Source organism: Hylobates moloch, unplaced genomic scaffold, assembly GCF_009828535.3.
Source record: "Hylobates moloch isolate HMO894 unplaced genomic scaffold, HMol_V3 SCAFFOLD_2, whole genome shotgun sequence".
NCBI lineage: Eukaryota > Metazoa > Chordata > Mammalia > Primates > Hylobatidae > Hylobates > Hylobates moloch.
Genome location: NW_026652277.1, coordinates 72,839,218 through 72,865,349, shown reverse-complemented (window position 1 = coordinate 72,865,349; position 26,132 = coordinate 72,839,218). Strand labels below are relative to the sequence as shown.

General features: G+C 34.5%; 1 protein-coding gene across 47 annotated transcripts in view; it reads right to left on the bottom strand.

Moving 5' to 3' along the window:
* ADGRL3 (adhesion G protein-coupled receptor L3) overlaps window positions 1-26,132 on the bottom strand; it is an 866,327-nt gene that overhangs the window by 247,270 nt on the left and 592,925 nt on the right. For all 47 annotated transcript variants that reach the window (XM_032151681.2, XM_032151691.2, XM_032151695.2 and 44 more), the window contains one exon: window positions 6,858-6,938. In XM_032151681.2, the coding sequence (XP_032007572.1) occupies window positions 6,858-6,938 (81 nt within the window). The remainder of the gene's footprint in view (window positions 1-6,857; window positions 6,939-26,132) is intronic.

Sequence of the window (26,132 nt, the reverse complement as noted above, 5' to 3'; positions counted from 1 at the left end):
TCATTAAGTCTGGAAAAAAAGTAGTAGTATCCTTGTGAGACTAATTGAGACAATGTGTATGAAATATTTTTTTCTGTGTTTGATACAAGGTACATACTTAATAAATGGGAATTGTCTTTACTGTTAATATTAACAAGCTATACTCTCTGCTTGTATCTTCTAGGTGTTCACAGTGTACTCTAAATAATAATAAAAATGTTTGGCTTTACAGGCGTAGGAACATAGGAAAAGAGTTTTAATTTAATGCAATCAAAGAACTCTGTTATATGCAAGTTTCATTTTTACTCTATTGGGATAAGAGTAGGTAAAACTAGGGAATTTATGTTCCCTCCCCCTGTAATGTCTGCTAATCAGATAAGTTGGAAAAGCATCATCACAGAATATTAGAGAACAGGCTTGCAGACTCTTCAAGGAGAATGCTACATGTGACATTCCTATTTTATTTTAGTTAATTTCAACTGTTTTTATACTTCACTAGATAATAGCATGTGTTAATGTCTCCAATTTGTAATAGTAAATCTTTGGCTACAGCCTATTTCTAATACAGATGCACTAGGCAGAACCATCTGCTTATTTTGAACTTTAAAAAATATTTTCAGTAAGTGGATTTGCTGAATATAATTCAATTTGCACATGAAACTTAATGCCCGGCATTACTCTGGTTCATTGATTATGTGTCAGTTGAACCATATTTATATGACTTGGTTTATTTGAGGGAAAAAAGGTAAAAATAATTGTAATTTTTTAAATGTGAAAAATTAGCTTTGTCTCAGAGTATACATCATAACTGTCAACAGTTAGCAAATATATAAATTAGTATCCCATATTAGACTTCTTATTAAGACACTACCTATAGAAAAACTCTACAAAATTCACTAGATTTATAAAAAGTAGTAATAAGCTAGGCATGGTGGCGCATGCCTGTAACCCCAGCTACTCGGGAGGCTGAGGCAGGAGAATCGCTTGAACCCAGGAGGCGGAGGTTGTGGTGAGCCAAGATCAAGCCATTGCACTCCAGCCTGGGCAACAAGAGCAAAACTCTGTCTCAAAAAATAAATAAATAAATAAATAAATAAATAAATAAATAAATAAATAAAAGTAGTTCACTATATTGGAAGGTGGAATATATTCAATAATTGTCAGTTTTTTAATATAGCAAAATATTCAAAATATCATCATTAGTATGACGTTAGGAGGGCATTTTTTAGAAATTAATGTCTTTTTTTTTTTTTTTTTGGTAATTGACAGGAATTTGTCTAACTTCAATTGTTAGTGATGCTGTGAATAATTTCTATAATGGATTTTATAATGGATTGCTAAGGCTGTCCCAAACTATACAGGAAAATAATGAAACAGAAAAACACAAAATAAAAACAACAAAGTCTCAACTGAAGGATGTGTCCCAACTGGTATATATAAACCTCAAATAATATATGCCTCTGCTTAGGATTCTGATTTACCTTTAACACAAATTCCCACCCAACCATCTTCATTGAGTGACTCTGTAATATATTAAGACATGATTCTGGGGTAGGGCATTTTGCATATGAGTAGTCAGGAGGCAAAATAACAGTTGGGAGAAAGGAGAGTTGGTGGGGACATATGACCTTCAGAACTCTAACTTTTAATGAGTCCTGCTAAGAACTCTTATGTACTTATTTACAAATCTGCCATAAAATCACCAAAGTAGTATTTCTTTCATTTCCACTTTAGTAAAAGTGGGAAATATGCCTCAAAAGCATGTAGAGCTTACTTGCGTACAGAAATATATAATCAATCCCATTAAATTAACCACAAAATTATAACAAACTTGTTTTAATAATGAAAGTTTTAAAAATAATAGTGCTTTGAGATGAAGCTTTTTTAAAAAGTCCTGATTAATGAGACGTATGGCAAGAAGAATTACTATAATGCTGAATGCTGATTCAGAACCTTATTTTTAGTAAGTAGTTTATAGTGAAGGCTGTGACTATTTTTCTATTTATAGTGGCAGCTCTGGTTAATTACCTTGTAATGTATTGTGACTTTAATGCACTAGTAAACTATTGAAATTTACACCCCTATTCAGTAATAAAATCTGTAATTGAAGAATGCACGTAAAGCCATCACAGCCATAAATTATGCGACCAAATGCCATGTATGATCACATTAGATTTAAAGAACAGAATCTTTCAAATTTGTTCATTAGTATATAAATTCAGTGGCTACTTTGCAACTGCAGAGAGTACAACATTTTATTCAAAGGTATTTTGTAACTTGTTACTGTATTTTCCTTTTGATTACTAACAGCAGGTTGAACATAATTCAAATGAACACTATCAGAAAAGAAACACACTGTGACTATGGTAAACAAATGTAACAATAACACAAAATACTTTTTCCCTAAAAATATGAGAGTGAAAGTGGAATAAATCAAGGGACTTGAAAGGAGGTAGAATGGTGACCCATGGATTAAAACTAAAATGATTCACAGGTGAGGGAGCAGAAGGGGGTTGGAATGTGATTTTACATTCCAACCCCCTTCTGTATTATATATATGTATATATATAATTTTCAAAATAGAGTTTGAAAACACAACTTCAAAGTTACCAATAATTACCTTATCGTCTGAAACACTCAAAGCACAATCACTATTATAAAAAGTAAGTATCAATCCAAGATATTTCATGTGACAAAAGAATAAAATGGCAAAGTATCTGAAGCAGTCTTCTGTGTTATTTTTAGATTGAGTTCATATTGTTAGATTGAGTTTCCTTTGCTAATATTTATAACTATGTTAATATATTTTAAATGTTTTTGTTCATATTGCTAGACCAATGAGTAACAGAAAATTAAGTATGATTTGCCTATAGGAATATAGTCAAGTCCATAAACTATAAAAGGAATTAATATATAAAGCAATAATTCCTAAAACATTAACACATATGTAGACCGGTGAAATTGCTTCAGGAAGAGAAAGAAAGAGATACAGAGAGTCATGGGTGAATGGAGTAAGGGGAATACCTAGAGATGTTGCTCATATTTTCAATACGTATGAAATTACCGTAGTAAAATAGAAAAAGAAAAGGTAAGATGGTTAGCTAGTGTTAGTTTACAGGCAATTCAAAGGATATTGCTATATAATCTTGCAAAAAAAATTACTGAAGATAGAATTTCAATTATTTAAAGAATCTAATTTGTCATATTTTATACATTCAAATAAAAATCCATAACATACAAGAGAAACTTGCTCTCCTCCTCCTCTCTGTCCCATGTCCCTTGTCAACAGATGAGCAGATAGATATGGAGATGTATGTATATTTTGCATGTATAATTTGAATGCATATACATATCAACGATAGTGTACAGTATATTTTTAAATTATAAATAAAGATGAGGGGTTATAGTTGAAAGGAAATATTTTATAGTTCCAAGCTAATGATATTATTATACCAACTCTATCCCATTTCCAATATTTGTCTTTAATTATAAGATTGTCTTAAGAAAAATGAATAAGAGTTTTTGCATTGTTATTTTGGTAATTTGTACAAATCTCCTTATTTGTCTAATTAATTTTATTTTTATTTTGAAAATTGCAGGGCAGGGTCACATGAGCTAGTGATTATAACTGCAACTGGATTGAACAATTAATCACAGAACAATTTAGGAGAGTCTCTGATCTGTGCATGCAGAGGAATTTATATCATTCCTCCTAAATCGAATAAGAAATAGAATCTATCAGGACAACATTTTAAGGTAGAAAGCACAATTTGAGGTAGATATCAAGCAGAAATGACTGTTGGATTATGGTTGATATGGTTGGGATCTGTGTCCTTGCCCAAATCTCCTGTCAAATTGTAATCCCTAATGTTGGAGGTGGGTCCTAGTGGGAGGTGACTGAACTATGGGGCCAGATTTCTTACGAATATTTTAGCACCATCCCCCTTCAGCCCTGTTTGTATTACAACTCCACAGTGTTGTCCTCCAGACCACAGAATGGTAGGTGCACTGATGGCTTGCACCATGCACCTGGGAAAGCTGCAGATGCTCAATGCCAGCTCATAAAGGGCTGTGCCCCGCAAAGTCACTTGGGTGGAGCTGCCCAAGACCATGAGAACCCACCTCTTGCATCAGTGTGACCTGGATGTGAGACATGGAGACAAAGGAGATCATTTTGGAACTTTGAGGTTTAATGACTACCCAACTGAATTTTGGACCTGCATGGTGGTTGTAGCCCCTTCATTTTGGCCAATTTCTTCCATTTGGAATGGCTGTACTTATCTAATACCTCTACCCCCATTATATCTAGTAAGTAACTAACTTGCTTTTGATTTTACAGGCTCATAGGCAGAAGGGACTTGCCTTGTCTCAGATGAGTTTGGACTGTGGACTTTTGAGTTAATGCTAAAATGAGTTAATTTTAAAAAACGTGAGTAAGTCCCCTCCTCTGCAAAACCAACCAGTCTGTTAACTATAAAACATTCAGCCCCAGCTAAGTCAGTGGACATCAACTGACTCTCAAAACTATAATAAATATTTCTTGTTTTAAGTGGCTAAGTTTTGGAGTAGATCATTATACTGTCTTATCCATGACCCTAAAGTAGTACTCTTTTTCAAATCATATTGGGATCATGTATGAGGAATTGAATTCTACTGAAGCCACCAATTCGCATTAGTAGGACTCTATCTTTCAAGTTTAGTAGGAATATTCTACTATGGATTAATGTGTCTAAAGCAATGCATTGATTTATAATTCATATTTATTTCTCATGATGAACAATTATGTCATAAGCATCCATCTCAGTCCGTTTGTGATGCTATAACAAAATACTTGTGATGGGGTAATTTGTAAAGAATGGAAATTTATTTTCTCACAGTTCTGGAGGCTGAGAAGCCCATGGTCAGGGGCTGGCAGATGCAGTGTCTGGTGAGAGCTGCCCTGTTTCCAAGATGGTGCCTCCAGCTGTGTCCTCATATTGCAAAAGGTGGAAGAGCAAAAAGGACCTACCTAGTTTCCTCCAGCCCTTTTATAAGGTTAGTAATCCATTCATTAGGGCAGTGCCCTCACGGCATAATCATCTCCTAAATGTCTACCTCTTAGACATAATGTCAGTTGCACTAACGATTAAGTTTCAATATGAATTTTGGCAGGGATACAAACATTCAAACCATAGTAGCATCCAAGCAGTTAATCAATATAGAAACCTCAGAGGCATTTCTGCCCGTTTACCTGTATCTATTCATTGAAATGTCATGTCTCTTCAAAATACTTATCAGATCCTCACATTGCCAGGACACACTCCTAATTTCCCCATCATCTTTTATCTGAACTGCTGAAAAGCCTCCTTCTGCCAGTCTCTTCTCCAATCAGCTCATTACCTACACTAACACCAGAAATATGTTTCTCATATCTCGAACTGATAATGTTATGATGTAACACCCAACTGACCTGCGGAAAAATAATTTAAAATATTTCATATTTTTATCCAGGGTAAAACACGAACTCCTTGGTATGGGATACAGAATCCATCGCAATCTGCCTCGTTACATCTGTCTAGTCTTTTCCTCTAGAACTGCTCCCCTTTTACTGTGCATCCAGCACAATTCCTTAAAAATACCTTCACGTATTTATGTTTTATCTCATTCTTCTTCCTTTTCATGGGATTCACTTATCATTTCTCCTCTCTTTTTCTCTAATAAAGCACAGATGCATCCTTCAGGATCTAGGCTGTCACCTTCACTGTCAGTACCTTAGAAATCATTGTATGAGTTTCCATCATGTGCCAAGCACAGACCCGAAGGCTCAGGGAAAAATAATAAATATGACATTCTGTGCCCTCACAGAGCATACAGATAAGGGAAAGGAACATGTATGATACAAAATAAAATCCAGTGTCTTAGGTGTGTAATAACTGAGGCAAGCACAGGGGGCATTTGGAAAACTGACACGTGCACATAGGTCCACCCTATCACACAGTCAGGGAAAACTTAATAGAGAAACTAATATAGAGGAGGGCGTTGAAATGGTGGTTTCAGACAAGAAGGGATAAGATAGTTCCAGGAGAGGAAATAGCCCATACAGAAAACATGTTCAGAAACGTCAGACCTCATGACTTTTAATTTATTAAGTAATTAATACTGTTGAAAATATAAGAAAATATACTGCATTACTTAAAACCAAAAAGTTAACCTTGGAATATTTGGTATTTATAAAATTAAAAGGCATGTCCACATACCAGCTGTGAGAACAAGAAACATTTTGAAAATCATTGATAAATATTTATTTAAAAGCAGGAGGATTAAATTTGTATTCAGATTATGAGGCAGTAAATGTTACCCTTAATTTTTATTTTGTATGACTATTTACAAAAATCTTTAACTGAAACAGGTGGCATCAATTTAAAAATACATAATTAACATATATTTTAAAAACTAAATGATGTTAATATAAAATGACTTAAGAATAATAATAAAATATTACTTTTCAGGGGAAAAAATCTGTCAATATGATTTAGATTAAGACATCTTAATGTAAAAAAAAGTAGGATAGTAGAAAAAGAAGGTCTCAGTAAAAAAGTTATGGTTATCTGGTAATTTCTAAATCTAAATTGGCATTCAACTAGTCCTCCACTAGTTGAATCACTATAAATACTGATTTATTGAAGCCATTGTATTTTGGGTTACAAACATTTCTCAGAGAAATATTTCACATTTTCATTTATAAATGAGACTTGCTTTATCTCCAGATTACTCACATACTTCATTTTACCCCTGCTTTTTGAACAGGCACTGCATTACAAAATACATATGTGCAACCATCATTGCTTTCATCAAAGAATGAGCAGAGTTACTTTTTCTTTATATAAAGAAAAACTCACCTTTAACAGAGGGTCTTTCTAGCTCAGAGTCAAGGTGAACTGGTGGAGAAATGTATGAAACTTGTCCGTGATGTGCCTGCCCTGTGGACCCAAAACAAATTATTAAGAAGACATCATACATATGTCTTTTCCCTTTTTAAATTGTTTTTATGATATAACATTATTTCACTCCGAACTGAATTAATAGCCTAAATTAAAGAGTGTAGACATATCTGCCCAAACATAAAAACAATGTGTCATCCAAATATCACCCAATTAAAGCAGTGCTTTTCCAACAATCTAAGTTATGATTCTTCTTTTTTTTGTTGTCGTGAAATTACGAATTTGTTGTGGAGTGATAACTTTAAAAACACAATAAAAATGAGTTACAAGAAAAAAAACTCAAAGCAAAGACAAATAAAACAAAAGTCCTTATTTTTTGTTGTTAGATTAAATAAATATTAAGTGGCATATTTATTTGCTGTAAATATTTCTTCCTTTCTTTCTTATTTATTTATTTATTTATTTATTTAGAGACGGAATCTTGCTCTGTTGCCCAGGCTGGAGTGCGGTGGCGTGCTCTCAGCTCACTGCAACCTCTGCCTCCCGGGTTCAAGCTATTCTCCTGCCTCAGCCACCTGAGTAGCTGGGATTACAGACGTGTGCCACCACGCCCAGCTAATTTTTTATATTTGTAGTAGAGATGGGGTTTCACCATGTTGGCCAGGCTGGTCTTGAACTCCTCACCTCGTGATCCACCCGCTTTGGCCTCTCAAAGTGCTGGGATTACAGACTTGAGCCACTGCGCCCAGCTTGCTGTAAATATTTCTAAACTTTCTCAATTTCTGCACCTACCTCAATGCAGATCAGTAATAAACAGTCTGCAGACTGGCACCCAATGTGCAAATAACACTTTTGGTTATTTGTACATTGGTTTGAGAAACATTTATTTAGATCACTTCACAATTATGATTAATTTATATTTTACCTTTAAGATTCATCTCTACTACTTGAATACAAAAGTATTCTTATCTGTATTTAATGAAAAAAACAACTAACCACAATTTAAAAGGGAAGTAGATGGATTAATTCTATCTTCCTTGCAAAACATTTTGTTAGCTAACACACAGATTTGTAATACACTTTCTATTTTATGAGATGAAAGCATTAAAGTGAATTTTAAGGCCAAGACGCTGATTTGAAAAATTGTTAGCTTAAATATAAAAGAATTATCTAATTTTCAAAGTAGCCATTGTTTGTATACTGATAATAATAAGCAATTAGGATTTTGAGGCAAGAAAGCGTAATTACAGAGTCAGTTCAATTTCTAAAGGTACTTTATATACAGAAGGTTTGAGTGGGAGTGGAGGACCCACTACTTTCTTTCTACAATGGGAATACGCAGTTATATATTTCACACATTTACTATAGCAATTTACAGCATTGTTAATCTCTTTTCCTAAACAAGGAAAGTTAATGATACATAGATTATGATAACAGTTGGAGTAAACTTCCCATTTCAAGTAATATTCGACTTGTAATAAACTCCGCTGATTCCTCTTAGGAGGCACATTTCAAATAATTAATATGGCTCCCTGTTGATAGTAGCTGCCTTTGTTCCCAGCATTTTTCCTGCTAACAGCAGAGACAGTGGAGAGACTGTAATATACAGAGTCCCTCATAATGGTAACTAAGAATATTGCACATTCACTGACCATGTTTCAGTGGAATACTAAAAACATTATTATAAAAAGAGTAAGACACCAATTGTGTACTGTTAGCAGTCCATGTTCAATACAGTTTATTAAGAACTTCAGATAATCTTAATTATAATATCACCTCTTCACCTATGTAACATATTGGTCGCAAAGACATTTCTATTTTTAAGGCCCTGTGTCATTACATATAGATTGGTTTGAAACTTTGTAGATCTTGTAAATACAAATAATACATCGTTTACTTTATATTGGCTCAAAATATCCTTAGCATATAGAATAATATTGATTTTCTGTATAATACTGGAACATAGCTTTCATCACCTAAGACAATAACCACAAAACACTCATACATACCTAATCTCCTTTCATACAACCCCCGTCACTATGTACTTAGTTAATATATGTGCATTTTGAAACCAAAGAATATTGGCAGTAGAGAAATGGGAGGGTAGCTTGCGAATTAGTTTCGATTATATTTACTCCAGGTAAAATGATACCTTTGTACAGAGATATAGACACACATACATCCATATATATATATCTGAATTAAGCATAATTCACATACCACAGCTCACCCATTTAAGGTATACAATTCAATAGTTTTTAATATATTCACAGTTATGCAAACACCACGACCAATTTTAGAACATTTTCATCAAAACCAAAAGAAATCCTAAGTTTGTTAGTAGTCACTCCTCATTTCCTCCCAAGCCATCTCAGCTCTAGGCAGCCACTCATCTACCTTCTGTCTCTGTAGATTTGCCTATTCTGGACTTTTCATATAAATGAAATTATAAAATATATGTTTGCATATTTTGTGATCAGCTTCTCTTATTCAACATAATTTTAAAAAAATCCATTGTTGTAGCACAAAGCAGTACTTTACTCCTTTTCCCTAAATAATAGTCTATTTCATAGACATACTACCTTTAATTTATCCATACATCAATTGATGAACATTCAGAATCATTTCCACTTCTTGACTATTGTGAACAATGCTGCTTTGAGCCTCTATGTGGAAATTTTTATGTGCATTTTTCTTGGATATATTCCCATGAGTGGATTTACTGTGTCATATGGTAATGTTATGGGTAAACTTTTGAGAAACTGTCAGACTGATTTCCAAAGAGGCTGTACTATCTTACTTTTCAATAACATGATATAAAGGTCCCAATGACATGGAGACATTTTCGGGTTTTTGTTTGTTTGTTTGTTTTTAAGGTGATAGTATAGTTAAGTCAGTGTTGACCAGATTTTGAAATGATTAATATTATGATGACTGTAAAATTTGGAAAAGGAACAATCTCCCTGAGTATAGAAAGATATAGCAGAGAATTTGAGCCAGAAATTATGTCCCCATTGAGAGGGTGGAAGGAGAAAAATGATCTAATGAACAGAAAAACACATAAAAAAACCTTTTGTTCTGAAATGAAAACGTGGACTCTCCACTGTCAGGTATGCCAGAGAAGTAAAAATTTCAAGGGTCTGCTCAATAAAGCCCAGTGCTGTAGCAAAAATCCAAAGGCCATTATGGATTCTGGAAAAGCCTTTATTTTTCTATCTTCAATCTCTTTTTCAACTTTCATTTAATTTCTATTTTATTGAGAAACCCTGTGCAATTTCTACTAAAGTTCAAATAGAAAAAGGACTTGACCAGCATTTGGTACAGGAAAAGGCTCTTCTCTCTTTCTACTGTCAATACTTTCCCTGTACATCTGAGCACAGAAATACTTTATAGAACCGTGGAACTAGGATGGAGAAAGACATTTGATAGCTTATATTCCAGAATCCACATTTTAGAATGAGAAAACCGACATCTTGAGAAGTTGGAGACTTTTTCAAAAGTCAAATCAAGGTGGTAGTTGTCAAGAGTGATGTCAGAGGCCGGTTAGAAAGCGGATGCTTTACAGCTAGCCTGCAGAAAACTGCCAATAATCTTCATCCTCTTACCTCTCAAGCCTCTCTTAGAATGGCATTATTTTCAAGGTGTGTGGGGCATAATCCTTCATGTGTGTTGAGACATTAAAAATATTGAGAGCTATTTATTTATGAAAATATGTACATTTTTCCCCATAAGGCTAGGTTTACAAACTAGAGGCAGTTTAGTTTAATGGGTAAGATCATGGCTTCAGAAGCAGGACAGCCTGTGTTGCTACCCAGATTTTGCCACTTATTAGTCATATAACCCAACTATTTAAGTAACTATCAAGTTGCTTCACTTCTGTGGGCCTTAAATTCCTCGTTTGTTTAATGAGGATTATAACAACACTGACCTCACAGGGGCGTTCTGAAGATTAGATTAATTTATACATAAGTAGTAATTAAAACAGTGCTTAGTACACAGAAAAGTACTTAGTAATTTTTAGCTGTTATTATTACTAGAAGTTCATTCTTTTGTTCATTAATTCATGAGGCACAGGTGCCTTTCTAGGTGTTTGGCATACATAAAACACCATAATGAATGAGAGTCCATATTCTTATGCAGAGTGAGATGAAAGCAAGCAGTAAACATAATAAATACATGAATTATATCATATGTGCAAGATGCTAAGGGCAATGGGAGCAACTTAGGTTAAAGGGTATCTGGAGTGCGCCGAGCAGCTAGCAATTTTAAATAGGGTGCTCAAGGAAGGCCTAATTTAATTTTCATGAACAGCACTTACAGAGTTTAAGAGATGACAAGAGGTAATATCTGACTTTTATGAGAAACTCTAAAAGGATAAATGCATAGGTAAAGGCTCAAACCTAATTTTAATAAGTAAGACTTAAAGAACCAAATATGATGCTATCAGATGCTTTTCTCCTAACCCATTTATTTCAAATTCTATGCATATTTATATAAATATTAATAATGTCACCACTGACCAATGGATAAAAGAAGATATCAATAAACCATGAAGATATGCAATTGGGAAAATAAACACAACTTTCTTCTTAATGTAAAAACACATTTTACTACCATAAAATCCCCATTGATTTCTACAGTTATACCATTTTTCAACTCAACTTTTCGCCATTTTCTATATAGTGCTATAAACAAGTTTAATAGTTGATGGTCCCTCCAGGCAGATTTTATGCCTTTTTGTTGTTGTTGTTTGCTTTAAATTTTTCAACTGTTTACTCTAGAGATATGATATTTCTTCTCTTTAAAGACAATAAAATGGATGCCACATTTTTACTCCTGAGGTTTTTAATAATATTATCATTTTGCTTTTATAATGTTTTGGATGTTATTAAGTTATATCTCTCTGCTCTACTACAATAATAACTCCATGTGGGGAAGAGGGAACCCACACCATACTACATTTAAAAATGGCATCTGGAATTTTTCTAAGTTTTTAAAACACTATGAAGGTAGCTCTGATCCTCAAAAAGCCTGATTTCTTGTTGGAAATAATCTCTACTGATGAAAAAAACAAACAAACAAAAAAACCCATAGGTCAATGTGTTGTTTGTGCTGATGGAAAATTGGACATGCCTAGCATTATAACAGCTTGATTTTTTTGTCTTCAAGTCCCACACCGACTATAACCATCTGGCATTTATAAAGTCGGCTCTCAGGTGATGATGTAAACAGCAATGGAAAGTCAACATCAAACAAAAATTGTGTAAAGTCAATTTGATACCTATCCTTTTATGCTGGTTTCTTTTTCCCCCCTTCATCTTAATAATCCTACACATTTGCAATGAATTTAGTGAGGTATGAGGTAGCAGAGAAACAACTACATGTTTGACTTATCCCGGACATAAAGTCATTGATGGAGGTGCAAAGGTTACTGATGGGCCTCTCCCTAGCGGATATTACTTGCTGCACAGAAAATATGGAGGAGTAATTTGAAGCACGGTAACTTTGTGTTTGTCTGTGTATTTATTCAGCACCCACTCCCACTCTGTGGTCGATATTAAGGATACCATATGAACAAGATAACACTATTTCAGTCTAGGTGCAGGACTAAGCAATTACAGGAAAGTCTGATATGTACCTTGATAGAGGAGAGAGAGAAGAGCACAGCAGCGGCACCTAACTGAGGTAAGTAAAGTAATGGACAATCAGTACCTGGAGAAAGCTGAGATCTGAGGGAAGAGCATGTCCTAGTCCAGTGAAAGACTGTGGCAGTGTATGGGGGGCAGGAGGAACATCTTGAGTGGATGCCTACAGATCACAGGAGTGAGACAGATAAGGGACAGGGACCCACATGCCAAAAAGATGACTAAGAAAGAATGAAAACTTCAGAGCTGTTCCAATAAAATAAAAAATAAAAGTACACACTTATCACTCAGCTTTAACCAATCAATTAATCAATTTGGGGTTATATTATTTCATCTCCTTCTTCCTATGCTGCTTTCCCCATCCCAGAATATTCTGAAGCAAATCCAGGACATATAATTTCATCTGTAAATTATTTGAGAATGCATCTGTAAAATATAGGGGCTTCTTTATACCATGATGCTACTTAAAAATTAAGAAAATACATTTTGAAAATGAATTTAGTGTGAAATTTGATACAGCAACTGTTAGGAAGAAATCAACTAATCTGAAAGAGATGAAAATCTTTTAGCCTGCAGAATATCACTTGGTCCCAGTGTTGAAACTACATTGGCATAAGAAATGCTTTATATTTATGATAAATTTCAAGTACTCACAGATACACAGGGGAATGAAACCATACAAATGCCTTTCTTTCTTTCATAACCGTGAAAAATAAACTTGGTGTTTAAATGATAAATGTTAATTTTGAAAGCACCATTAAAAAATATATTCCATGAAGTCTCAAAGATCTATTGTAGCAAGCATTACTACAAAAAAACTAAAAAAAAAAAAATTTAAAAAACATTAGAGCAATTATTTTTTGCAAAGATTGAGCAAAATAACACCTCAACACAAATAATAGCAAAAGAGAAAAAATGTGAATGACCTTTCATTAATTCCCTCATTACTAATTTATTCATTTGGACAATATGTAATGTGGGTCTACTATGTGATTGATACCAAGTACTAAAAATAAACTGGTGAACTCTTAACTCTTGAAACTCATAATCAAAAATATAAAATTATTGATCTCAATTGAGAAATCCATTTGCTAAAGGAAAGGAAGCCCAATCAATATGTGTGTGACTCACAGTAGGTGTTTAAAAATGCTTATTTTTATTATTTCTTGTTTATAAGAAAGACAAAAATAATATTGATATCTGAGAAGTAAAATCTCTTTGGGGTGACTCAGGAAAGACTAGTAGAGGAACAAACACAAAGCAGACATTGTGACAATTCATGATAAAATTATTTGTCACATTTATACTCCCAATTCTCTTGTGATACTTGAAAATATGATTCATCATATTATATAGTACTTTTGAAAAAAGAAAAAGATGAGGCATTTTCTGTGACATTTTATTTACGCCAAAATTTAGATAAAGAGCATAATTTATGAATTTCTTGAATCTGTATTTTTACTTACAAATCAATTCACCAACAAAACTTTACAACAAAAGAAGATAATAATTATTTAACCCTTTCAACATGCAGCCTAAATATCAAATTCCAAGCAAGCAAAAATGATGAAATTGGCTCTATACTCAAATTCGGTTATGAAAATTTATTTAATACTTACAATTTTGTATGCTCCAGGAATTGTATATTAAATAGAAAAATACTAATAGCAAATATGTGTTTATAATATATGTATTACATACAAATACTTGCTGTTTATATTAGCAAGTATGTGCAATATAATTTATATATTGTATTTATATACATTATATATCTTTTGTTTATATATAAATATAAATACACACATACACACACACACCTTGGCTACCCACAAATTATTCTAGAATTTCTAAAATATTTTAACATTTGCTATAATTTTAAAGACAATGAAACCAAAACATCCTTTCACTTTTCTAACCTGCCTTTATTGGAAGAGTAACCTAAATGAAAACATTCAGTGATGACTAACTAGGATGAATCAGATATAAAACTCCATGAGGGTTGGAAGTATCACCTGCAGCTCATATGTGTTCTCTGTCATCCTAGGACCCACCAGAATCTCTTAGACATCGTAAGAGCTCAATGTATTTCTGGTGAAAACACACATCAATGACATAAAAGAAAGTAAGGCAAATGTTAAAATTGCTATATTACAAATGATAAACAAGAGAAACATTGAAATTCTGGGGAAATTTCAAAAGTTAAAACAAAGTCATAGTGCAACAAATTCTGTTTAATTGAGAAGCGTTGCAAATTTGATAACGATGTTAACTGTCTACCCATTTTCTAGCAGAAAACATTCATGGAGTTCTTAAAAAGGTCTCTACCAAATGAAGGATATAACAATTCACCAAATAGTGATTTTAACCCAATATCCTTATATAAAGTAGCTATTTAAACATACTCTCCTAATGTACTTTTCTCAGTTTTATTTTTCCAAAATAATATAATTATTAGGTAGGGGGCAATTGTATCATTTTAGTAAACTATAATATGAAAAACTTGGATTAATTGGTACCATATTTCTATTACCCATCTATTTAACGGAACTAAAAATAGCTGCTGGTATAAAGAAAATATTGAAATAATGTGTTTAGGATAAAGGGTTATGGTGCTGGAAAAATAATATTAGAATTATTTCAAAGGAGAACTAGCAGGAGAAAATTTGCCTCTAGAACCACAGAAGCTAACAACAAGAGTAAAACTATAAACCAGGGAAGTCACAACAAAGAGGTTTGTTCCCTAGAGGACAGAGCCAGGAAGTTGGCCTGCTGTGCTTATGTTTTTAAAGTTCTGCTTTAAATCCTATCTTGGCAGGCTAAGAAAAACATAATGTGGTAAATTTTCTTTTCCTCCCTGCTGATAGATGAGAAAACACTCAGTAGCACTAACTCAAAAAGCAGAATAAGAAAGCGGTGGCTCACGCCTGTAATCCCAGCACTTTGGGAGGCCGAGGCGGGCGGATCACGAGGTCAGGAGATCGAAACCACGGTGAAACCCCATCTCTACTAAAAATACAAAAAATTAGCCGGGCGTGGTGGTGGCGCCTGTAGTCCCAGCTACTCGGAGAGGCTGAGGCAGGAGAATGGCGTGAACCCGGGAGGCGGAGCTTGCAGTGAGCCGAGATCGCGCCACTGCACTCCAGCCTGGGCGACAGAGCGAGACTCTGTCTCCAAAAAAAAAAAAAAAAAAGCATGTTAAAGGCACAGGAAACAGGCTGGCGAGGTGGCTCATGCCTGTAATCCCAGCACTTTGGGAGACCGAGGCGGGCGGATCACGAGGTCAGGGGATAGAAACACAGTGAAACCTCGTCTCTCCTAAAAATACAAAAAATTAGCCGGGCATAGTGGCATGCACTTGTAGTCCCAGCTACTGGGGAGGCTGAGGCAGGAGAATCGCTTGTATCTGGGAGGTGGAGGTTGCAGTGAGCCGAGATCACCCCACTGCACTCCAGCCTGGGCGACAGAATGAGACTCCGTCTCAAAAAAAAAAAAATAACAAAATAAAAATAAAAAAATAAATAAATAAAAGGCACAGGAAACAAAGTTCATAGGTGGATTGCAACGAAATGCTAACACCTCTCCCCAACCCCCTCCCCGCAAGGAAGGCTCTAGGATACAAAATGTAGTAGCCTGAATTTGACTGAAAAAATGTTATCAATGATGTAGTGTGACAATATAGATCTCAAAGTAAAAGCTATTTACCATGTATTACTCTCAAATAATGGCCAACAGGCATTCTTCATATCAGCTCTTGAGTCAGTAGACCTTAAAGAAGGCAGATCTATAAGGGAATTAGAATGAGGTCTTTCAATACCAGAGTCATAATAAACTAAGTGTAGCTCAACTTAGCTGAGAGAAGAGTGAAAAATTTTTAATACATCCATTATGGTTCCAGTGTTCAAAGAAGTTCTTTACACTTATAATGATATGGTTAAGCAAACTGATGAAGAATCAGAGGAGGAGGTTTTTAGCAGAATATATATAAACGCTTGTGTGTCTAATTAACTGTTCTTATAAAGAAAAGAGACAATGGGACTCCTATTTTCCTTATAATTAGTTCAAAATCTCCTCTCCCGTTTCATCAATCCAAGTGATCTGTGAGAGGATCCATCAGGAAGATGGCCCAGCAGGACTTGACAGCATGTTAGTTAGCTGACTGAGATCAATATATGCCCCCAAAGACCTGAATGAAGGAAGTTCCTTGCAAAGGTATTGCAAGGCTTACAAAAATGGGATCAGAATGACCTAAGTATAAAGAGAACAGATTGGCACATAGAGAAATTAAAAAATATGGATATTCTCCCAGGATGATGACAGTAAATTTTACCACCTAATTCTTTTCAAGATAGTTTAAAATGTATCATTGTATAGAATAAAACTGCCTGTAGTGAAATTTTGACAACTCCCCTCTGTGTGCTAAAATGCTGTCACCTGAGAAATTTGAATTCTTTGTGCAAATTGTTCATTTTTGACAGATTTATCCTACTTTTATGTTTGCAGCATTAATCAAAGGAATTTGGAAAAGTTAAAATTTAGCTTTACACTCAAAGAATAGGAAGCATTATTAGCACAATTTGGAGGTACTAGGTATTTATATTATAGTTGTCTATAAAAAGTAAAAATTGTCATAGAAGTGAAAATATCTATAAAGTAACAGTATAGAATTTGATTGATTTTAAGATACTGTGTATTAGACTTTAGTAGAAATATCATTTCATAGTTATGCCATATTATTTAATAGTTTTATGTTTTCTTCTTTAACAGATATCTTAATATTTCTAAAATGGTCATTCCATTTCATTATTTCAAGTTAACGTAGGAATAAATGAATCATTTGGTTCCTATTATATTTCCATTTTGGTTTCCTTTACTATATAAAAAATATCATGACATTTCAAGGCAGCTCTTACTAAAGCAAAGAAAGAGTGAGTGAATGAGTGAGAGAGACGTCAGTGAAAGACAAATAGAGCTCTATGTCATAGATGAATAGAGCTTTCTCTCATAAAACAGACTCCAAGATTAAATATTCAGAAAATTTATGTATTAAATCAGACCTGTTTACCTAACAACATGTACCAACTAATACTCATTAAAATTCTGGAGAACACTTGAAATGGGGAAAAGTGGAAGAGGTGACTTTAATAGAATATAAAAATTCATAGTTTAGAATTTCAATATTAACTTCAAACAATGCTTTTGACTCTTCCATAAACCAAGGCTCAAATAATTTTTTCACATAAGTCCTGTATGAAAAATCAAGCTCAATCAATTTCAGATAATTTACTTTATGCTTAAACAAAAAAAAACTTTGTCATTTAAATGTTCACTGGGCTATGTACTATCATTGGGGAGTTTTCATAGTTTTTGCTTAATTTGAATGTTTTAAAGACTCTCACTGATACCACTAGCGAATAGAAATAAAAATGTAAAGGAGAAAATTCTGCACATTATAGTCTCATTTTCTTCCTTCAAGGAAACAGTGTCTGATAGATATATTAGCTTGCCTCATGTGGCATTAGAGGTGGTAAATCTTATTCATAAAGGATTTTTCTTTTAAAAATCATATTTTGGGGAAACAAGCAAAGCAGCAATAAGACACCAGAGACATCTTTATAAAAGACAAAACACCTCTACTAGAGTAGATTTAGGAGTATTTTTTTTATTGTGTCATAAAATTATATGCTGAATGCATCCCTTGTTTCCAGATACCATATACCATTCAATATTAATCCTGCTCAGTTTAAATTGTTTAGGGAAGGGCTTACTCTCTCCAGTACCTCTAAAATCAGAGAGGTGAATCCATTATCCAGGTTTGGCCATTCAGAGGGTTTTAACAAGTATGTCAGAAGGCACAATCAGATTGTTCCCTGATGACCGCTGAGCAGTGCTCACAGAGAGAAGGAACACTACTTCTACAAGAATACGAGCGCTATGAAAAACACAGGTTTGAAGATGCCCGTAGTCATATTGTTGACATCTGGAAGAAATTATCTGAAAAAGAAGCCAATCACAGAAGCAAGCAGAATTGCAGTGATGGTGTGAGACAGAGCTTTTATAGCAGAACATGAACTTTTTAGGTCTGAAGCAAGCCTCACTCTTTGAAAGCCCAATTACCAGAGAGATTGAATTCCTTATTTTAGTTTTGGCAAATTTGAGTTGGGTTTTCTCACTTTCAAACAAAAGCAACTTCACAGATACTGTGTGTGCAAATGTGCATATGTGTCTGGGAAGCAGAAGTGTTTTCTTCCTTTAATAAGTTTATCAGCTTTTTTTCTTTGGCCATTCAAAAGTTTACTCACATGGTTTCAATTCAACTAATTCAGCCACATATAATTCAACTGACACATCTTAATATTCTGCTTTGAGAATGAGAATATTCAGAGGGCTAGCATATGATCATTTCAAAATTATTCATTATCAGTGCTCTTCAAGTGCTCATTAGTTGATAAAGGGGAGACAACTTGGATATTTCAGATAGAAATGTCTGCAAATAAAAAATAAACATGGTAAATCACTTCACATGCCAGTGAGAGAGAAACACTCATGTGTATTTTACATATATTCAGAGAACATGAGATTACTAAAGCATTAAGGAGCATATTCATTACTTAAAAATTATTTCAAAATTCAAAATGTTTGAGGTACTGTTGTGTCTTGATAATATACTTTTGGGACGTTAGGCATAAGTGAAAACCCTTAACAAACTCTACTGTAAACAATTTATATTATGGAATGCTGGACTTGATATTATATCCTCTTTTGGTATAGAAGGAGCAATTGATGCCTTATACCACAAGGCTTCACAATATCCCTCATTTTTCTTCTTTTTGTATTTCATTGCTAAGTGATTTAAAATGCCACAGTCCAAAGTTCTACTTGCACCAAGAAACTATGGTTTCAAAGAAGCAATGTGGATTATTTCAGTTTATTCTACTACAGAACACTTTACATTCTTGACACGAATGTGGGAGTCTATTTTCTAAAAACAGGCTGAACAATAGAGTTAAATCCACTCTTAATTTAACTAAAAACCTGTTTCACATCATGCCATATATAAATTATTGGTTTTTATCATCAACATTTTACATCAGGTGCTGGAGCTGTCCTCAAATAGCCTTGATGTTCTAAGAATTGTTCCTAGAAATTGTATTAATATCTCAAGAAAAAAATCGCATAAACCTATCAAAAGCCGTTATCCATTGCTTCCACCTTCATGATGGCTTTATCAAAATGGCTTTACCAAGTACCAATCACTAACCTTATTTCTAAGAAAACCATATTCTCAAGTAGATTATCTTTACAGAAGAGCCATGATGTTTTCACCTACAGGTGTAAACCAGAAAAGCAATGCTGAATACTAATGTGCCGAACCACCTGCCACCGAACATTTGAGGAGATGCTGTGCTTAGGAAAATATGCAGCTAGTAGACCTTCTCAATGATCTTTTCAACCTGATAAAATTGCAGTTAACTGTGTAGACAGCAGACTTGTTTATATAAACCAGGTATAAAGATCAATACTGAAACTGGCTGAAGAAGTTGCAAAAAAGCCATTTGTCCTATCTGCTATAAAGTGTACCTTTACAGAAAAAATTAAATTGTAATTCTAGAACATTGTCATCACATCATCCTGACAATATTACACACAAAAAGGGATCATTTTCATGATAATCTTTTTAAAATTATGCCTGATGGCCTGCAATTGATTCTGATGCTGAGAAGGCTCTAAATGAATTTAGTCTAAACCTACCTGTTTAGGATAACCCATTAAAACAAACTTGCTTATTAGAAAAAGACCAGAAATGTCTAACAAGTATCTTCAGTTATTTTCTAGAATAATTCTAGGAGAGCTTCCCTATCAAAATGACTCGCCAGACATTAACTTTTTTAAGACAGCACTTGCACGGAGGTTAGGAACATCATTGATAGTATCCTTATCTAAACGCCACTCTGCTTTTTATCAAGAAACAATTGACCTAAAAGAAGATGGTACAGGCTAGAATGGACGCTCTACAATAGACTCATGAAAATAATTAGCTAATGGATTGTGCCCAGTTTTCTCAGTGTTCAAAGTGCACTCATTGCTTCAAAACAGCAGTCATTCCTCCTGAATTTCATGATGATAACTCAAGTTCTGCCTTAACTGTATTTACTTGGAGAATCTTTAAAATATTATATATGTATATATTCATAGCTATGTTTGTATATCTGTATCTATATATACCATATATACAATATATACATAATTTTTCCTGTTTCTGTTTCATTTCTTTGCTCATTGTTACAGATGGGTTAAGAAGGTTTCTTTTTACTAGCCCTTACAAGGCTGAGCCAAGTAAATTTCACTAACTTTAATCAAAGTCACATGTCCCAGTACACAAGAGGTTCAATGGTAAGGCAGTGTCGTGCCATGGCATTGAAGACAGGTTCTAGAGATGCAAGACTTGTGTACTAACTGCAGTTGCATAACCCATGAACTCTGTGGCCTGGATATATTAATCTCTCAGCTTCAGTTTCTTTATCTATAAAAAGCAAACAATCCCTTTTCATACGATTGTGGTGAGGATTTTTTTTTTAAATCATATATAAGAAGCAGAGTGCTTGTCACATAATAAGCACCCAAATGTTGAACTATCGTCATCATCATTGCCTGTATCTTCACTATCTCACAGTTGCTGCCTCTGAGACAAACAAGACAATACTAGCATGGTTAATCAAATCCCTTCTGAGACATAGGGTACTTTAGCTTGGTGAATAAGACGCTGGTATTTAAAGAGCATATTGTTGCCTGAGGTTTAAAACACTATCTTTAACTGAGGCACGCTGGGCAAGTTGGTTAGCCTTTTGGGGGTTCTGCATCCCTATCTGTAACATAGGGCTATTGATAGATATTTCATAGAGGGCAAACCATGGTCTTCAGACAAAAGCTGGCCATGGCCTGAGTATGTGTGGTATGTCATAGAAGAATGTTTCCTCTATTTTTAAAAGTTTAGAAGAAAAAAACATACAGAAGTAGTTATAGAAAGAGAAAAAGGAGGAGGAGCAGCTGCATCAGAAGTACTTCCAACACTGGTAGCAACAGGGATCAGATGTAGCCTGCAAAACCTAAAATATTGACTATCTGATCTTTTACAGAAGAAGTTTGCTAGTCCCTGTCATAGAATTATTGTGAATGGTAAAGGAACTAATATGTGAAATATACTAAGCAGATAACCTGGCATAATTGTAGTTATCATTCTTGCTACTAAACTTCTCAGCATTCCTCTAAAGACCATAGTAAAGGATGCACCATAAAAAAATTCTTCTTGGACCACCTTTTAACTGCTGATTATAGATCTATCTATCTACCTATCTATCTATCTACCTATCTACCACTGTATAAGTATACAATATGTAGTGTGTATATACTGTTTATATATAATATATAATAATATATTATATATAAAATATCCTAAACTCATTTGAAAGAGCCTTCTGAAAACAGTTCTAGCCAGGTGCCAAGGCTCATGCCTATAATCCCAGCACTTTGGGAGGCTGAGGCTAGTGGATCACTTGAGGTCAGGCATTCAAGACCAGCCCGGCCATGGCAAAACCCTGTCTCTACTAAAAACATAAAAAATTAGCTGTGTATAGTGGCGTGCGCCTGTAATCCCAGCCACTTGGGAGGCTAAGGCAGGACAATCCCTGGAACTCAGGAGGTGGAGGTTGCAGTGAGCCAAGATCATGCCACTGCACTCCAGCCTGAGCGATAGAGCAAGACTCTGTCTCAAAAATAAATAAATAAATAAATAAAGAGTTCTACTTTCCTTGGTTCAAAAAATATGTTAAATGTGGCAAAAGAAGACGTACAATATTATCTTTGCCAAGAATCATTTGGCAAAAAGAGTTTAGATGATTTTGTTTCATGCATCTGCATTTAATGGCAGTCAGTCCTACAACAAAGATTTCCATTTCAGAAACATATGAGTATGTAAATGTAGACACACACACAGACACACAGACACACATGCACATATAGAGAGAGGAAAGAATCATAGGTGTTGCTTTGTGTGTACCTACCATGTGCTCAATTTTATCATAAGCAACAGTCACATACTATGGGACTCGGAAATTAATTTCCAATGGGATTTAATGTGATTTTTAGCTCTGATAAGTTTTTAAACCTAAAAATTGTTGATCATTATCCCTTGCTATTTTATTACTAATAAGTACAACACAAGACAATAGTATAAAAGTTAGTAAAAAAAATTGTTTCAGAAAATTCATGCTACCCTATTTGCCCATAAGGTGCAAAGGTGGAAATGAAACAGAACTGAATAATAAAGATCGTGATACGTTTTCTAAACATCATTACATCATCCTCACCCTTCTATTTGCCAAATGTTCTAGAAGGCCATGCCTTTTCATATTAACAGATGGCTGTGATCCAGCGATTTTCATAAAGTCACAAAGCCCATAAGAGGTGACTGCGAAAATAAAATAGCTAACAAGTATGACAATACATTATTTATTTAACATTAATAATTTGACATTATTTAACATTGATAATGACATAGATCCTGATACACAAGTTGAACATGAAGGAGAAAATTAACCAATCCATTAAGAACTGGGAATTCACTGACATGATAGTGAAACTTAATCTAGAAAAGAATATATGTTGTTGGGTTTTTTTCTCTAGTAGTGTGAATATTTGGAATAAACATGCAGATGTTTTCTTGGTTTATCATTTGGCTTGTGTAAAAAATAAACTGTTATAAAAGGTAACATGAAAATGAGGATGAGGATAATGATCACACTGATGATATTTACTGAATATTTAATTCAGTAAAATAGTTCACTCTCTGTGAACTATTTTATAATCTCACTTTCTATCCTCACACAAATCAATGAGGTAGTTGCTATAGTTCTTTCTACTTTATCAGAGAGGAAACCAAGTCTCAGTTTAAATTAAGCTTTATTTTTTCCCCACACTCTGCCTAAAATTTGCATTAAGTCGGAGAAAATATAATCCCCAAATTAACACCCAGGATCCTTTAGAAACACCTTTTTGTAGGGTACTTAATTCCAATATTTGTTTAAAATTAAACAATTGATACTTTGAAACATTAGTCTTCATACATAATAAAATGTGAATATCCTTCTAAGACACCAGAGTTATAATCAAAACTCTGATTTTCCTATGTTTTAATTTACCTTGCTTAAATTCTCTGTAGACACAAGGCTTTTGAGGAACTGAAAGAAGGAAAGTCTCTAATTTCACTTGATTTGGCCATGTAAGGATAAAAGGCAAGGGCTTCTGAGAAATCTCTTCAGTTCTTTGGAGAAGTAAAGGGGTGCTATGCCTGAGAAGCAAAGGAAAAGCCAAATTGACAGGACAGGAAAGAAAGGGAAGGCTGTGAATGCTGAACTTTAGAAATGCTAAAGATAAGGGGAAAACAATTCCACCACAAAATCACATGGTTCAATTACCAAAGCCCCAAATATAGAAGGGGTACTAACTGCTCCATGCTGAAATACTTCTTTGTATTTTTTTATCCTTTTGTATTTTGTTTTCTTTTGAAATTTGTATCTACTCCTTTACAATTAGATTCATGTTAAACAACTCAAAAGAAAAATTCAAGATCATATATGGTAAGTAATCAACAATTACTTATAAAAATTGTAACGACAGCAATCATCACCAAAAAAGAGGCTATCCAGAGTTAGCATGAAAAAAACTCAAGCAAAACAGTAAAGCCATTTTCAAAGTCATGATAGATTTAATCATGTGTTATTATTAGAACAGGCATCTCGTCTTTCATGAAGTCATCAACAAATACTTATTGAATCCACATACTATATACAGCCAGTGATTCTCCAACCCTATCCCCTCAGAATCTACCTTCAGGGCATTGTCAAATTTCATAAGAGCTCTGACTTCAGTTTCTGATTTGGTTCCTTTATCTTTGATCTAGAGAGACCCAGCTTTTCTAATCTCCACCAAGACTTACTATAGTAAAGAGGCACAGACACTGATGACAGAAAGAAGTCCAACAGATATACTGGGGTGGAAAAATGCTGAGCCTCCCTGTGGAGGAATTATGACGAAGATTCAAAATGATTAAGGCCTAGATCCTTCCCTAAGAGGCCCCATTCTAATAGAGACAGCAGAGAGGTGGCAGCATGTGCAGGGCGTCATTTGCATATCACAGCACAGGGACCACAGGCAGTCCATTGTGTCGGGATGCAAACTACAATGTATAAGGAGTAGGATATGGGTGGCTCACGCTTATAATCCCAGCACTTTGGGAGGCCGAGGCAGGCGAATCACGAAGTCAGGAGTTCGAGACCAGTCCGGCCAAGATAGTGAAAACCTGTCTCTACTAAAGATATAAAAATTAGCTGGGTATGGTGGTGGGTGTCTGTAATCCCAGCTACTCAGGAGGCTGAGGCAGGAGAATCGCTTGAACCAGGGAGGCAGAGGTTGCAGTGAGCTGAGATCGTGCCACTGCACTCCAGTCTGGGCGACACAGCTAGACTCTGTCTCCGAAAACAAAAAGAAGTAGGATATGAGGCAAGGTATGCAAACAGGATCAGATTATGCTTGTATTTGCCAACATGGTTGATGCATAATCTGGGGAAGCGAAATAAAAAATCTCACATTTTATTTTTTAAGAATAGTAGTTGCTTTGAGTTTCTCAATAAACTACACACACATCTATGCAATAGTGAAAGCCCCCATGAACAGCTGAAAAGTATTCATTTGCAGATGGTAGTTGATAAGCTGGAAAAGTGACTCATTTTCTTTATGTATATATATTTTATTTCACAACTTGTACAATATACACTCCCTAGACATAATTAAATGGAAATAAGTTCAAATGATTTGCTCAAGATCACATAAGAACTGGAAAGAATAAAATGCAAGAATTCTAATCAGTAGTTGCTGTCTAATCATTCTTGAGGTGTTCTTTTTAAATATAGGTTGAGGCCCACACAGTGGCTCACACCTGTAATTCCAGCCCTTTGGGAGGATCACTTGAGGCCAGGAGTTCAAGAACAGCATAGCAACATGTTGAGACCCTGCCTCTACACACAAAAATAAATATTAGCTGGGCATAGTGGATTGTGCCTGCAGTTCCAGTAATTCAGGAGGCTGAGATGGGAGAATTGTTTGAGCCTAGGAGTTCGAGGTTGCAGTGAGCTATGATCATGCTGCTGCACTACAGCCTAGGCAACAGAGCTAAAAAATAAATACGTAAATTTAGGTTGAGCACAAAACTGATATTTTTCCCATTTTTTAGAGAATAGTTATAATTGTTCTACTTGATAGGTAGAAAGATCCTATGAATAGCTCTTCAATTTCTCAGTAGCCTGACATAAAATTATTCATGTGAAGTGCTTTTACTGCATAGAAATTGTCTGAACTGCTTAGGCATGAAAAGAGGTTAAGCGATAAGAAGTTATTCATGTAGAAGTAATTGTGAAAGCAATGACAATAAGTAACTTTCCTTAAAATAATTTACTGTTAAGATCTACGCTCAAAATTGTCATTAGTTCACAAGCAAACATGAGAGAAAACTGAAGAAGCCACCACCTAATGGTTT